This window comes from Ptychodera flava, chromosome 19, assembly GCF_041260155.1.
Source record: "Ptychodera flava strain L36383 chromosome 19, AS_Pfla_20210202, whole genome shotgun sequence".
Lineage (NCBI taxonomy): Eukaryota > Metazoa > Hemichordata > Enteropneusta > Ptychoderidae > Ptychodera > Ptychodera flava.
Genome location: NC_091946.1, coordinates 9,247,147 through 9,264,426, shown reverse-complemented (window position 1 = coordinate 9,264,426; position 17,280 = coordinate 9,247,147). Strand labels below are relative to the sequence as shown.

The 17,280-nt window shown below is 35.8% G+C and overlaps 1 protein-coding gene and 1 long non-coding RNA gene across 3 annotated transcripts in view; one reads left to right on the top strand and one right to left on the bottom strand.

Annotated features, from left to right (window-relative positions):
* LOC139118504 (uncharacterized) overlaps positions 1 to 17,280 on the bottom strand; it is a 263,409-nt gene that overhangs the window by 45,892 nt on the left and 200,237 nt on the right. The window lies entirely within an intron of this gene.
* LOC139118722 (uncharacterized) lies at positions 4,552 to 5,796 on the top strand. The gene is made up of 2 exons (XM_070682139.1): positions 4,552 to 4,857; positions 5,300 to 5,796. The coding sequence occupies exons 1-2, from the start codon at positions 4,599 to 4,601 to the stop codon at positions 5,794 to 5,796; spliced, it is 756 nt and encodes a 251-aa protein (XP_070538240.1). The 5' UTR covers positions 4,552 to 4,598.

Genomic DNA, 17,280 nt, shown 5'->3' with positions numbered 1-17,280 from the left:
ATCTGGGTACCCAAGTAGGAACAATTAACTGCTCCGCTCCAACCTGTGCTGATGATATTAGTCTTATTGCCAACAGTGAATTTGATCTACAAACAATGTTATCTATCAACGATTTTTATAGTCAAAACGAGAGGTATCAAATCCAGCCAGCTAAGAGTGCAATCCTCTCTGACGACAAGAAAGTCTCTGAATTCATAATTTCTGATACAGTTATACCTCAACCTCAACAAGCCAAACATCTGGGGATCATTAGAGATCACAGAATTACTTCAGCTAAACCAACCATTGATGAAAACATTAGCAAAGCAAGGCGCACTCTTTATTCTTTAATTGGATCTGGTTTGCACGGAAAAAATGGTCTAACACCAATAGCTTCAATACATATCCTGGACATCTTTGTTGTTCCTGTTTTGTTACACGGGCTTGAGTTTGTAACTCTAAGTGTTGCTGATCTTACCAAGCTTGAGGCATTTTACAGAAAGATTATAAAAGAACTGCTTTCTTTATTATTATTATTATTATTATTATTATTATTATTATTATACTTTATTGTCCTAAAAAAAGGATAATCACCTTACAGCTCAGAGGATAGAAATAACAACCAGACAGACATATAAAAACAAAAACAAAACAAAACACAGACTAAGTCAGCAAACACACGAAAAAATACACTTCAGAGATTGAGTCTCTTGATGGCTGTTGGAACAAAGCTCTTGCTGAACCTTAATTTGTTACATTTCAAGCAGCGAAATCTCCTTCCTGAAGGCAATAATTCAAATGAGGAATACAAAGGATGCTTTACGTCAGTAGTGATTGCTCGTGCTTTGCGCAGTATTGCATTATCTGTGAGCACTGAAAGGGACGGAGTGGGTCTACCAATTATCTTAGCAGCTGTTTGCGAGATTTTTAACAACTTATTGCGATTTACGGTAGAGAGCAACGAAAAGTAGCAGATATTGCAATAAGTCAGAAGTGGTTCAATAATACTCCGATATAGTAAGAGTAACAGATGTGAATCCACATCAAAGGAACACAGCCTTCTAAGCACGTGCAACCTCTGCTGACATTTCTTTTGAAGGGCTGTTGTATGATGACTAATGAAAGTTTACTGTCAAGAATTACGCCAAGGTACAATGTACTTGAAAAAGGTCACTTGTTCAACAGGTTCTCCATCAATACAAATTGGGTCATTTTGGTCAGGAACCTGACGAAAGTCGATTGTAAGCTCTTTCGTCTTTGATACATTTAGCTCTAGAAAATTCGAGGTACACCAATCAGAAAAATATTTAACCGAATTTATGTGATCAATTTTCGAGTTTAAGTCACTAAGGAGAGCAAGTACAGCTGCATCATCTGAAAATTTGAAAAATGGGCTAGTTGGAGAACTACTTTGGCAATCATTTGTATACAAAATAAACAACAACGGACTTAAAACACATCCTTGTGGGGCACCAGTGTTTGTAGAAATCATCGTAGATTTGAACTGTCCAACCCTTACACATTGTGGTCTGTCAGTTAGGAAATTATAAACCCAGTGAATGATTGAAGATGGAACATTGAACTTCATTAATTTATCTATCATAGTATGTCGCTGAATAGTGTTAAAAGCAGAACTGAAATCAATGAATACAATCTTGGCATAGTTACCAGCTTTATCAAGATGTTCTGACAATTTATGGAGAAGGCAAGCGACTGCATCATCTGTACCTCTTTTGCGTTGATATGCAAACTGATTTGGGTCCAGTTTTGATTGAATGTGGGGAGGAGATTTGACAGGATCAATCTTTCAAAACATTTCATAATGAGAGATGTGAGGGCTACTGGTCTATAGTGATTTAATTCAAACGGTGATGAAATTTTGGGAACGGGTACGATTGTCGACGTTTTCCAAATTTTAGGGATAGTGCCAGTGTCAATGGAACGTTGAAATAAATTTGAAACGTTGAAATAAATTTTGAAACACAGGAACAAGAACTCGTTTACTCACAAGAGTTCCGGACCCAGTTCCCTATTTGTTGGCTGGTACACTTCCTGCAACTGCTAAACTTCATATGAGGATCTTAACTATCCTGTATAATATTTGTCATAACAAGAACTCTATTGAAATGAACTTCTGGTAAGACAGACATCGCTGACATCACAAAATAAGTACAGCTGGTTTACACAAGCAAGAAATCTACTTGCCATTTACTCACTCCCATCTATACATGATCTCATGGATTTGCCAATGACCAAAAGTGTCTGGAAAGGACTTGTGCAGAAATCTATTGTTAACTAGAAAGCATTTGCAAGCAAAAGCGAAGTTCCAGAGACCAGAGCAGCGGAAGAAACAAGAGAATGTGTGACAAGGATAGGCGCAGAATGAAAGAGTGCTTTGGATTTTAATATTCAAGCACGACATAGTTAGGGCTGCTAGCAGTAAACACCATATACAACTAAAAGCAAGGCGGTCCACAGATTACAAATGCCTACATGTACGGTAAAAACGCAACAGATACATACGGGGGCGACAACGCACGGAAATGTATATCAGACGACATTCTCGTGAGCAAGAGCAATAATTTTCGCTTCGCTGACCTACGCAAAAATCAATCGCTTGACGGGTAGCGCTGAGTTGTTGCCGTAAAGAGGCGCGTGGTTTACGACGATGATCACACGAGAGGAAACATCGGACCTAGGCCGTTGAAATTGAAAACCGAGGCCACATGCATTTTCATTTGATTAAAAGCACAGACTAAAACAATTTTCATTGCAATGTCGCTGTTTTCACGAGATACTGACCGTTTGATCTTGGAAAGTTGAGCTGCTTTAACGTGCAGCCAACGCATGCCGGCGCCGGTGCGGTGACAGGGCTGTGTGTTATCGGCGTTAAACGGCCTCGCAGACTGATATAGGAAAAACCGCTGGTGGCTCCTCAGAAATACGGCGGGCAGTTTCTCCGCCAAAACAGCCGATTTTGAATCCAAATTTTGCATTGACCTTCGTTTTCGAGCACACCCACCTCGCAAAGGTACACGATGTACCCAGCCGCGCTTGTAAACTTAGGGAAAGCCTAATTTTTTGTCTCTATGCGAGCGAAGCCATCTTATGCGCCGCCATTGTTACATTCGGGCGAAACAGTATAGCCACGTACGGCGAGTATTTAGAGAAAAATAAAATCAAAAAGCAACAAAAAACAAAGCGAAAGAAAGCTAGAATTATTAATAGCTGAACGCAATATGATAGTCGAGCAATGCAGAATAAAAAATAAATAAGCACACAAGAAATGCCCGTAAAACCCGTCCGAGCTGAGCGATGACGTCATAAGCGTGTCGCAATGCATTCTGGGTAATTAAGGTAAAATTTGTGTATAGCATGTTCTATGATAGTAATACCGGAAATAGAGAAAGAAAGAAAGAAAGAAAGAAAGTAATACCGGAAATAGAGAAAGAAAGAAAGAAAGAAAGAAAGAAAGAAAGAAAGAAGGAAAGTGAGCAAAAACTAACAGTTCCAGAGCTGGTCTCTGGAACTAATTATTGGGACGAAGACCTGACTTCATGAATGATTTATTACCAAAGCTTAAAATATCTACAAAAGGACACTCTGTCAGTACAAAAACCACATCCGTCAATTTCATCTATTTCAACCAGTGTTCGAGACATTAGACGATTGGGAGTCCGTCTTCGTGTACTCACCGGTACTTATATTTTACAAGCAAATAGGACAGCTTTCAATCAATATGCTGTGGATCCGACATGTACTTTATGTCAACAAGGACCCGAAGATAGATGTCACTTCGTAGCTATGTGTCCGGCACTTGATGATATGCGCAGAAGATATTTCATACAACTACAGAATTCTATTTGTTTCAACTGTAATACAATAATTGCTTCAGCCAGGTACTCTAAAGAAAGACTATCTTGAACTGCTTATTAATCCAGCCTGCTATATTAGTCATAAAGGCGGCCACATTGACTGTGTTCCAGCCTTTGAGCTGCAGTCCCGTCTATTATTATATAGCCTGCACCATAGAAGATTACTACTTATCAACGAACACTTTAATGTGGCGACCAAACCCCCGTGAAGACTACTGGACTGGTTTTTTTTTTGCTGCATGCCAGCTTTTTAAACTTTTTGTTGTGTGTAAATGTTTGTCTAGTTTAACTTGCTGTTTTTAGCACTGACAGGGGAGTCTTCGATTAGACAAGACAAACATGGCGTACTGAATAAAAATGCGGATGTTTGTTTTCATTGATTTCCTCGTGTTGGACAGATACCATTTACAATGCGGGGTGGCTTTCGGTTCCTGCTTCATGCAGATCATTGCGAAACTGGAAGTATTCCATACGATTGCAGGAAAACTGCTACGGTATTTCAGTGTTTCGAGAATAAAAACAACAACCTAATTATTTTGCCTGGAATTCATGGCTCTTTTCGTATTAAAGATTAGCACCCTTGCACACTTAGTATATAGCTATGGAGTTTATAAGGCATGGTATCGCCAAAGTTGAAAGGTTATTAAAAAGCGCCATTCAGACACAGATTCAGATTGCATTGCTGCTGCCATCTCCTGATACGAACTTGTGCATGGTACACTATCAACACTGTGGTACACCAGCATGGATAATCCAAAACAAGAATTCATTCTGTGGATGAAAGACATTGGTTTGGAGGAATACACCGAGAATTTTCTTTCCAAAGGCTACTTTGATTTGGAGGTCATAGCAGAACTTGATGATGTTGACATCGCACATGTTGGCTTAGAAAACTTGCCAGGTGTTGTCAAAACTTTGAAATTGCGGATTGGGCAATTGAAAAGTCGTCTCCAAAAACAGAAGCTTGGTTTAATACCTCAACAAAAGAAACTTAAACAAACTGGTGAGTGAATCTCATATTATTTTCAATGATAGAATAATATTTGAGGTTGAAAATGCACAAATGTACAGAAGAAATTGATTTTTTATGTTTGCGGGATTGATTTGCATTGATGAATATTCTCTATACAGTATTAGACTTGCGTATACAATATGTATCTGTGGGGAACAACAAAAACAACAACCAAAAATGAATATACAATATGTATCTGTGGGGAAAAAACAAGCAATAATAATAATATAAATAGTTGTTGTTGTTGTTGTTGTTGTTGTAATTAAATAATGATAAGTAGGCGGTTCTGTCCTGCCCTAGTCACCTTTAATAGAAAGCCAGTTATATATAGGGTGAATAACATTGACCACTGACATTGTAAAAACCCAAAATTCGGCTTGTAGTTTGTCTTCAACCATAAATAAAAACTCAAAACTATTTTTGATTTTTACAGTTTTGTCATGGGGGTCTCAGAAAAAGACACTGCCTGATGAACCATGGAAGATGACCAAGTGGTGGTATATATCCCCCAGGCAGGAGAGAACGGCCTACTTCAACGATATTTTACCAGCAATGTACACGGCTGCCTATCCAACTTTGCAGGAGAAGTTCAACAACTACATTCTAAAGGAACGATCCTCAAGATTTGAGCTCAAGACCACAGTAGATAAATGGAAAGACAGCCTGAAATTTAATTTATCAGACAATACTGCAGCTTATGGCAAATTTTTGACAGTGCCTTTTCCTACCAAACCAGAACACATGGCTTTATGTGGAAAGGGCATTGACATAATTAAAACCATTACAAGTGAAATTGAACTTGAACAGGACAAGTTATTTTTATTTTTTATTTTATTTTATTTGATACCCAGATCAACGGGCAAACCCACTAGAAGATCTGCGAAACAAAAAGTCACACAATCACAAGACAAATGTACAAGACAACCATAAAAGTAGCACGATACATTAAATTAAAAAAAAACCAAACATACACGAATCAAAAAGGAGAACTGTTAAAATGACTGGATAAAATAGTTTTAAATTATACACAGCGTAGAAAAATATCTATATTACATTTAAAAGAGATATCATTAAACATAGGGCCAAAGTCCCTGAAGCTACTATAGACATGGATACAAAATTAGTATTTCCTGACTGTATGAAATTATCTCACTAAGGTCATCTACGGACAAGTAAATTAAATATTAAAGCTGTCTGACCAGCGGTTTTGAAAGAACAGGCAACTCAACAGTTGACAGAGCTCTGTTGAGTTATGTAGAGAATAAACTTTTGTGACACATGTATTGATGAAGAAGGTGGATATCTTTGATTAACATTGTGAGTTCTGTTTAATAAGTTGAGACTGTACATACTCAGAGAAAGCACACTGAAGAGACAAAGGTTTGAAACTTAAGAAGTTCAAGGTCATCAAAAGCATTATAAGGAATCATGTTACACTTTCATTGCACTGTTTACACAGATAGCATAATTGCTATAAATAGCACATGAGGAATCTTTATACAGCCCAGCTTTACCATAAAAACCCTATCACTTTGACCACTCTTTTAATTGACCACTCTATTTTTTTCCTCAAAAAGTAATTTTATTTTATTTTATCCTTACCAAGTCAACCATAATGGAAATTAGAACTTTCTCTATCTCTATCTCTATCTCTATCTCTATTGACTATTTTGAGCAATTTCTTTTAGATAACATACAGGGCACAATAAATGACGGTTCAGAATATGTCAAAGTTGGGATTCAGGAAAGTTGCCTTTACATGTTTTAATCCTCCAAGATGGTAAGCATTTCACTATGAACTGTCAAAAAAAGTTGAACTTTCTGATAATTCTACACTAAAATTATTTTGGCTTTGATGATTTCCTAATTAATTCAATTATTTAAAATCATATTAATTATTTTTTTCTGGGTGAATTGATAGGGTTTATACAGTACAAGAATTACATACAATGTAAGTCAAATTTTGACCAAAATGACAAAAAAATTCCTTAAAAATACAGATTTGCATATTTCATCACAATTTGAACAAGTCTAAGTTGGGTTACCCCTAGGGACCTGTATACTAAATAACAAAGCTGTCTGACCAGCGGTTATGAAGAAGAAGATTTTTTACCAAAAACACCTTTTTTGGCATTAATTTGCCTATTTTCAACAATATCAAAAAATTAAAAAAACGAGTTTCTCAAAATCATATTTTTCATCTACACAACAAATATCAAATCAGTAAGTACTGCGGTTCTCAAGATATTTGAGTGGACGGACGCCTCACAAACGGACATACATACATACATACATACATACATACATACATACATACATACATACATACAGACTGACGCCGGACGCCGGACGGATACCCATCCCAATAGCTTCTATAGACTATAGTTTATAGTAGCTAAAACATAGGGCCAAAGTCCCTGAAGCTACTATAGACATGGATACAAAATTAAGTATTTCCTGACTGTATGAAATTATCTCACTAAGGTCATCCTAGGGACATGTAAACCAAATACTAAAGCTGTCTGACCAGCGGTTTTGAAAAAACAAGCGACTCAACAGTTGACAGAGCTCTGCTGTGTTATGTAGAGAATAACCTTTTGTGACACATGTATTGATGAAGAAGGTGGATATCTTTGATTAACATTGTGAGTTCTGTTTAATAAGTTGAGACTGTACATACTCAGAGAAAGCACACTGAAGAGACAAAGGTTTGAAACTTAAGAAGTTCAAGGTCATCAAAAGCATTATAAGGAATCATGTTACACTTTCATTGCACTGTTTACACAGATTGCATAATTGCTATAAATAGCACATGAGGAATCTTTATACAGCCCAGCTTTACCATAAAAACCCTATCACTTTGACCACTCTTTTAATTGACCACTCTATTTTTTTCCTCAAAAAGTAATTTTATTTTATCCTTACCAAGTCAACCATAAATGGAAATTAGAACTTTCTCTATCTCTATCTCTATCTCTATCTCTATTGACTATTTTGAGCAATTTCTTTTAGATAACATACAGGGCACAATAAATGACGGTTCAGAATATGTCAAAGTTGGGATTCAGGAAAGTTGCCTTTACATGTTTTAATCCTCCAAGATGGTAAGCATTTCACTATGAACTGTCAAAAAAGTTGAACTTTCTGATAATTCTACACTAAAATTATTTTGGCTTTGATGATTTCCTAATTAATTCAATTATTTAAAATCATATTAATTATTTTTTTCTGGGTGAATTGATAGGGTTTATACAGTACAAGAATTACATACAATGTAAGTCAAATTTTGACCAAAAATGACAAAAAATTCCTTAAAAATACAGATTTGCATATTTCATCACAATTTGAACAAGTCTAAGTTGGGTTACCCCTAGGGACCTGTATACCAAATAACAAAGCTGTCTGACCAGCGGTTATGAAGAAGAAGATTTTTTACCAAAAACACCTTTTTTGGCATTAATTTGCCTATTTTCAACAATATCAAAAAATTAAAAAAAACAGTTTCTCAAAATCGTATTTTTCATCTACACAACAAATATCAAATCAGTAAGTACTGCGGTTCTCAAGATATTTGAGTGGACGGACGCCTCACAAACGGACATACATACATACATACATACATACATCATACATACATACATACATACAGACTGACGCCGGACGCCGGACGGATACCCATCCCAATAGCTTCTATAGACTATAGTCTATAGTAGCTAAAAACATAGGGCCAAAGTCCCTGAAGCTACTATAGACATGGATACAAAATTAAGTATTTCCTGACTGTATGAAATTATCTCACTAAGGTCATCCTACGGACAAGTAAATTAAATTTAAAGCTGTCTGACCAGCGGTTTTGAAAGAACAAGCAACTCAACAGTTGACAGAGCTCTGCTGTGTTATGTAGAGAATAAACTTTTGTGACACATGTATTGATGAAGAAGGTGGATATCTTTGATTAACATTGTGAGTTCTGTTTAATAAGTTGAGACTGTACATACTCAGAGAAAGCACACTGAAGAGACAAAGGTTGAAACTTAAGAAGTTCAAGGTCATCAAAAGCATTATAAGGAATCATGTTACACTTTCATTGCACTGTTTACACAGATAGCATAATTGCTATAAATAGCACATGAGGAATCTTATACAGCCCAGCTTTACCATAAAAACCCTATCACTTTGACCACTCTTTTAATTGACCACTCTATTTTTTTTCCTCAAAAAGTAATTTTATTTTATCCTTACCAAGTCAACCATAAATGGAAATTAGAACTTTCTCTATCTCTATCTCTATCTCTATCTCTATTGACTATTTTGAGCAATTTCTTTTAGATAACATACAGGGCACAATAAATGACGGTTCAGAATATGTCAAAGTTGGGATTCAGGAAAGTTGCCTTTACATGTTTTAATCCTCCAAGATGGTAAGCATTTCACTATGAACTGTCAAAAAAAGTTGAACTTTCTGATAATTCTACACTAAAATTATTTTGGCTTTGATGATTTCCTAATTAATTCAATATTTAAAATCATATTAATTATTTTTTTCTGGGTGAATTGATAGGGTTTATACAGTACAAGAATTACATACAATGTAAGTCAAATTTTGACCAAAAATGACAAAAAATTCCTTAAAAATACAGATTTGCATATTTCATCACAATTTGAACAAGTCTAAGTTGGGTTACCCCTAGGGACCTGTATACCAAATAACAAAGCTGTCTGACCAGCGGTTATGAAGAAGAAGATTTTTTACCAAAAACACCTTTTTTGGCATTAATTTGCCTATTTTCAACAATATCAAAAAATTAAAAAAAATAGTTTCTCAAAATCGTATTTTTCATCTACACAACAAATATCAAATCAGTAAGTACTGCGGTTCTCAAGATATTTGAGTGGACGGACGCCTCACAAACGGACATACATACATACATACATACATACATACATACATACAGACTGACGCCGGACGCCGGACGGATACCCATCCCAATAGCTTCTATAGACTATAGTCTATACTAGCTAAAAACAGACATGCATCTGGGCACTGTCGAGAATTTTCTTGAAGGCCCAGTACTGTAGTTTGTATGATGCTTCAGGAACCAAGCTGAAATCCTGGGCTAGGGAACAAAATGAATATACAAAGTCCATGCTGGAAACCTTGCTGCAACTCAAAACCGAATGCCAGGCAGCCTTGACGAAAATGAGTGCAACTCATGAGAAGCTAAAAAGTATCAATGCTGGTCTGATAACCACAAACAGGCTGAAAAGTGCTTCTAGTCGCCGCAAGAAGGAGGGAAGAAGAAAGGCTGGAAGGAGAAAGGAGCAAAGACAGAAAGCTGGAGCAAAAGCAGTTCTACTGAAATTTGTGATTTCAGATGCTGTTGAGAAATGCAACCTTGGTGATGGTGAATACAAGATTGGCCTCACAGATATTGATCGTGCCAAATTAGATGCTCTCTCAAGTCTGTTAGATTGTAAATATCTTTTATATCTAATGCAACAAAATTGTTTCACCATAGAAGTAAAGGCAATGGTCTTAAAGGCATATGAAGCTCTTGTTATGAAAAAGAAGATTTAAAGCGGCAACGGTCAATCTCAGGGATTGCACTCCAGTCAGTACCTACCAACTTCTGGTTTTTATCTTCCCACAAGCTACCTTTGTTGCACAGTTTTCATAGTTATTTCACTGTTGTTTATCATGGTTGTTTACATGATTCCGGACACTTTGCTCCTTTTCTGACAACAAAGCAACTGGCTTCAGATGCCCTTGCAAATGTACTACACTTTCATCAACTTTCTCTATGTTCTTTGTTGTATTCGTTGTTTTTAGTATGGAAAGGTGTTCAAGTTTATACCAGGACATATACCTTATATAAACATATATAAATAAATACAAATATATTAATTTATTTTACCTTTATTTTAAATTTTATAATGCTGAGGTCACAGTGACAGTTGAGACATTTACGTGGTTATTGCTATGAAGCATGAAACTCCAAGCTACAAAGTACTACCTTACACTTGAAACTGCTTTTGTTGTATGTTGTACTGCTTTTCTATGAATGAATACACTATGTTTTACTTGTTTTGTGAGTTTTTTTTTTCAGATTTATAGTGCCTGTACTCTTATTACATGTATAAGCTCATTAAAATCAGAATTGGTATAACGTCTTTTCTTTGATGTATCATTTTTTTTCTCAAAAGAAAACATTACACAGTCACCAAATGAATGGAAGACACCTCCCTGTAAAAACACACTGACCCCCTCCCCCCATTTAGCATTTCCAAAACAAGGTGACCCCTCCATCACCAATGTCAAAAACAGGTGACCCCCCCCCCCCCCCCCCCCGTTGAAGAAACTGACCAGTCCCTTAATGAGAATGGCATGGAAATTTCCATTCCTATAAATGGTTACAGGAATTAACCTCTAAAAATTTTAAGTTTGAAAAATTTGGGAAATTCCATTATGAGCTATATAATGGGTCCAATCTACGTACTCTGCGCCAGGTTTGCGCCAGGCGCATAGTCAAGAAAAGGCACTCTGCGCCAGGGGTTTGCACCAGGCAGCTGCGCCACACTTTGCACCATGCAGTCTGCGCCATGTTCAGTGAACTAATAGTATCTGCTTGCTACATGTATAGACATCAATTTTACTCTTGAGTATCTACTTCATTTCTATCTAGATGAGCAAGCCTCATGTGCTACAGCCCATCCACCGTCAAAATCTGCAACAGGAAATCTGCTTTCAGATAATTCAGATGAGTTCCATGATAGAGCAGATGGTAACACTACAGCCACATCATGTGGCAACCCTTGTAAAAGACGACTCTTCAATGCAGGAAATGATACAGGTGAGTATTATCACCACCACCACCACTACTACTATCATCATCATCATCATCATCATACAATCATTCTCATAAAATCATCATCACTATTATCATTGTCATGACAACTACTGTCTCTATCATTGTCACCACAACCACCATCATCATAAGTATCATCATCATCATTATCACCATCACACCCACTGCATAATTGACTGCCTGTTGGGGTACTGACATACAACAACAAGCGACCTAGTGGCCGATATAGCTCCGCTGTGTTTATGTACAGAATAACTATTTTTGACACATGTTGATGAAGAAGGTGGAAATCTTTGATAACTCAATGCAGTGGCCAGAAAAAAGTGGCTAAAATAAGCTGCAAAAATACAAAATTGAAGATTTCATCATACTTTGAATATATCACATCCGATCATCCCTAAGAACATGTCAACCAAAGCTATCTGATGTTTTTTGAGAATAAAATATTCTGACCAAAAATGGCAACAATTGCCCCCAAAAATAAAAATTGCAGATTTCATCATAATTCCAAAATATCACACTTAGTTCATATATAGAAACCTGTATACCAAATTTCAAAGCTGTTAGACCAGTACTTTTTGAGCAACGCATTTTTTGACCAAAATGAGAAAAATTGCCCTAAAATTCAAAATTGCAGATGTCATCATTATTTCCACAAATATCATTAAGTACATCTGTAGGAACCTGTATACCAAATTTCAAAGCTATCAGATGAGTAGTTTTGGAAATACACATTTTTTGACCAATGGAAATACACATTTTTTGACCAAAATGGCAAAAAATGCCCAAAAATACAAAATTACAGATTTCATCAGAAATTCAATATATATATTACTTAGTTCATCTACAGAAACCTGTATACCAAATTTCAAAACTATCAGACCAGTACTTTTGAGAAATACATTTTTTGACCAAAAATGGCAAAATTGCCTTAAAAATGCAAATTTGCATATTTCTGCACAATTTGAACAAATCTGAAATAGATCATTCCTAGGGACATATGTACCAAATATAAAAGCTATCTGACCAGTAGTTTTGAAGAAGATTTTTTTAAAGATTTTTTTACCAAAAATGACAAAAATTGCCTTAAAAATACAAATATGCAAATTTCACCACCATTTTAACAAATCTGATTTAAGTCACCCTAAGCAAACTGCATATCAAATTTCAAAGCAATCGGACTAGCGGTTTCAGGGAAGAAGATTTTTTTACCAAAAACACCAAAAAATGCCCCAAAAATACAAATATGCAAATTTCACCATGATTTGAACAAACTGAAGTGAGGTCACCCCAAGTGAACTGCATATAAAATTTCAAAGCAATTGGACTTGTGGTTTCAGAGGAGAAGGCAATTGTTGACGGACGACGACGGACGACGGATAATCAACCTGTTGGATAAACTCCGCGTCGCTGACAGCAGAGCTAAAAAACATCTTTATGAGGTAATCTGAAGTTGAAAACAAAGAAACATGGCTATCACTAATAGATCCCTTCATGTCTTTTGTATAACACTTTACCAATACTTTGTGTATGATTTTTTGGTCAATCAAAAGTAGATTTAGTTGTAATGTATTCATCTGTTCAGTGATTTCCATTTCACTTTTCAGAACTATTGCCTACTGACGTAGTAGTTTAAAAAAATGATAACCAATGATATAGAGTCTATGCATACATCAGTGCAAAAATGATACACCTTCTGAATCACAACATAAAAATATACCATCTATCATACAAATTTAACCCTCTGAAAGTCACATTTTCCACCAAATTTTGAAGCAATTTTTTCTCATATTTTCTTTCATTTTTAACTGACACTATTCCCCTTTTGAGCACAAATGTATAGCATGACTCATTGTGGATTTTGGTAAAAATTACAATGATCATACATACATCATCACATTACAGCAGATAATAAGCAGACTATTTTATGGAAGATGAAAAAATTGACAATGGCACTCAAAGGGGTAATCATTTCATCACTTTCTATGCACTATACAATCACAGCAATTATTCTCAGTTATTATATTTCAACTTTCTCCCTTTTTTCAGGTCCACACTGTAAAACAGAATAACCACCACGCCAGTGACACCACCTGAACAGACCAGGGTAACTGGATATGTGCACAATTTGACATCAGTAAAGATAACAGCCGAGTAGTGTGCACCATCCAAAATTCCTTGGACACTTACGTCAGATGCATATCTTTCAGTGCACTAAAACACTGAGATCAACTGCAGCATGCAGCAGAAACACATCAGCCTGCGACACTACATAACGTAAAGTGGCAGCCATCCTATGTAAAGTTTGATGAAGAGGAAATCTGTCTGAACTTTAAGTCAGCCATAAAAACTGAACATTTAGCATCATTTCCATATAGTCCTCCACAGAAAGTCTTCACTGACTTAAAAGATGTTAGCACACAGAGAGAATATGCCAAAATAAACATACTTGGGACTATTATAGATGATGAACCAATAAAGTATAATGTTAAAAAAGACAAACCCGAGTTACCCATGCAAGACAAAATAGTTTCGGACGCAACAGCCTCTGTTAGATTGGCAGCTTGGGGTGGTTTCACCAGCACTTTACAAAAAAACTGTTCTTATTAAATATGTAATGTGTCTGTACGCTACTTTTTAGGCAACAAATACCTTTGTACATCTTATGACACGACAGCAAAACAAGTGTCTTCAATACCAAATATTTATACAACATACACAAATCCTAACACAAGTACCATACTGAGCAAGCCAACGTTGTGTTCTCTAACCAAATCATTTTCATGTCTCCAGCCTTCCTGCAAGGCTACAATTTTAATACCAACTCCAATGCCCTCTTTGATCAAATGCACTAAATGCAATGCTTCGCAGGTCACCAGTGAAATGACAATAGCATTCACTGGATTCATTATCACCACTATTGATGGCAGAAAAACAACCTTATCGTTTACGCGATCGTCTCTTGCAAGCTACATTGATACAATCGACCACTGTGCTTACAATTTGTCTGGAAAAAACCCTCATCAGGTTCTTTCAGCTGACAATATAACCTCTACAATACTAACACATGATGGCCTGTTCAAGATAGCATATGATAATATCACCAACACGATTTTATCATTTACCACAAACTAATACATAGGGTGCATGGGTGTTTTATCCTGACAAGAAATCCTGCACTGACCAGGCATATAAGCAGTTATTTCACATTCAACTTCATGGTCTTAAAGTATAATTTGTACTGGTATTTTCAGTCTAGAAATCTCAAATTTTCAGAAAGTTCTGTGATTTTGGTCACCTGGATTGACAATGTCAATTTGTTCACCTGAAGATGTGTGTTACACAACTGTGCACATGACCTGAAAATATTCAAAGACAGTCAAAACTAAAGACAAACTAAAACTTTGCTGTCAGAACGCTTACAAAATTTGGAATAAACCAAACTTTAAGATTAATTGTTGTGTGCCTATATTTGGAATGTATTTTTTACCATAGAGTTGCTTGTTATTTGCTGCATTTTTTTTGTCCATTGTCATCTCAAAAACACAAAAAGATTTCAGCCTGGCTGATTCTGATTCTCCATCATCATCCTTGATTTCTTCTCTTGAACAAATTGCTCTGCATTTTTGTATGATAAGTCCTTAACCCACCGTTTACATTTGTTCAAATCATAGTTACTGGTGATTTAACTATTTTTATTCCATGTGCTATTTTCCCATATATATATATTTTTTTGGGGGGGGATGTGAAAATCTTAAAACTGTTTTTACATTTGTAACGATGGACCTCTCTAGACGACAAGGTTATGTGTGTTGCATAGATCGTAACATTTTTCAAATGTAAGTGTTGTGTCAATTTGAAACACGTTATGAAAGGGTAATAGTTAAAATAGCTTGTTTGATTGACTTGCTGATGTTCTTGTACTTAAGATAATCTAAATCTGAAACAATATGTTCAACCTTTCATTTATCAGAGTTTTCCCACAGTTCCAAAGAAATCAGCCAATAATTTGCGTAAATTGTACAAATATAGACATGTCTTCACATACTTTGAAGTTCCATTAGCTGTTACAAACTAATACATAGGATGCATGGGTGTTTTATCCTGACAAGTAATCCTGCACTGACCAGTCATATAAGCAGTTATTTCACATTCAACTTCATGGTCTTAAAGATTCATTAGCAGTAATTTTTGGCCACCTTTTCTTTTCCATTTTGTTTGTTCTGAGTATCATCTTCAGCTTCTGATTTGAATCCTGTGATTTGAATGATTAGAATTTCTTCTCGAACTCTACAGCAGTCAAAGTGCTTTGCATTTTAGTATAATACGTCCTTAACCCACCGTTTACATTTGTTCAAATCGTAGTTACTGGTGATTTCACTATTTCTATTTCATGTGCTATTTTCCCATTTTTTGGGGGTGGACCGGAGGTGGGGGGGGGGGGTGTGAAATCTTGAAAGTGTTTTTACATTTGTAACGATGGACCTCTCTAGACCACAAGGTTATGATGTTGCATAGATGGTAACATATTTTCAAATGTAATTAAGTGTAGTGTCCATTTGAAACAAATGTTTATGCAAATTTCATCGGTTGGTGTTTACCACTTCTTAAATGCTTTATACTGTGTCAATGTAGACGTCTCATTTCAGTTGATATACTGTCTGTGACACTAGGTATTACATATACAGTCAGTGCATAATAACTGACTCAACCACTACTCTGGTCACCTTTCTTATTCAACTGCCTCTAGACTTGTTCTATGCTGAAGAGTAGTAATGTCAGCTACGTACTTTTGTGAATCTGACTGTCATTGGGCCATAATAACAAACACTATGGTTGAATTATGTGGCTTATCTTTTATATTTTGGTACTTGTTCTCTTTAATTTTCCTTTTATTATTAGATTTTAACAAATTTCTCAACATGATATTGTGATATACTTGACGAGAATAAAACCACTGCCATGTGCTTGTAAAGTTCCTGTTCAGTAAAAAATTGCTATGTCCAAAAATTGCTGGTTACAAATATCACAAGAAATCAAACAATAGTTCACATGGATTTTGACCCATTTTTACTGAGACCAACCTAGTGTCTTCTACTCTGTAAGCACTTTGACCATTAATGTATACTTCACATGTTCTTGTCAGATGAATGTTACCAAATACAAGTCCTATTCTTAAAGGCACAAGCTCTACGATTTTTAAAATTATTTTTGGTCATTTCAGTTTGAACCAAGAAGTATTTATGTTGTTGTGCTTACCAAATAATGTAAAATGGCCAGTTACTGTACTCATGTTGTAAAGGGAACAGCGTCTTTCAGACATATAAATCTTTTGATAATTGCAACTTAGAAAATGATGGTAGACTCTCCTTAACCGCCATTGTGTATTTTGAATAGTATTGACTGACCTTAAGGGATGAACTTCAATCATCTGAAAGGCCATCAACTTTTGACATACCAAGCCTTTATACAGGTCAAATTTCTTAATGGACGGAATTGAAATGATGTTTGAGGAAAATTGGAGGATTTTTCCAAGCAAAAAAATTTA

What these genes read in the sequence shown, in the direction of transcription:
- LOC139118722 (XM_070682139.1), top strand. Translation starts at nt 4,599, where the DNA reads ATGGATAATCCAAAACAAGAATTCATTCTGTGGATGAAAGACATTGGT. An exon ending in AAAGAAACTTAAACAAACTG is followed by an intron (nt 4,858 to 5,299) that starts GTGAGTGAATCT and finishes TGATTTTTACAG; the next exon opens with TTTTGTCATGGGGGTCTCAG.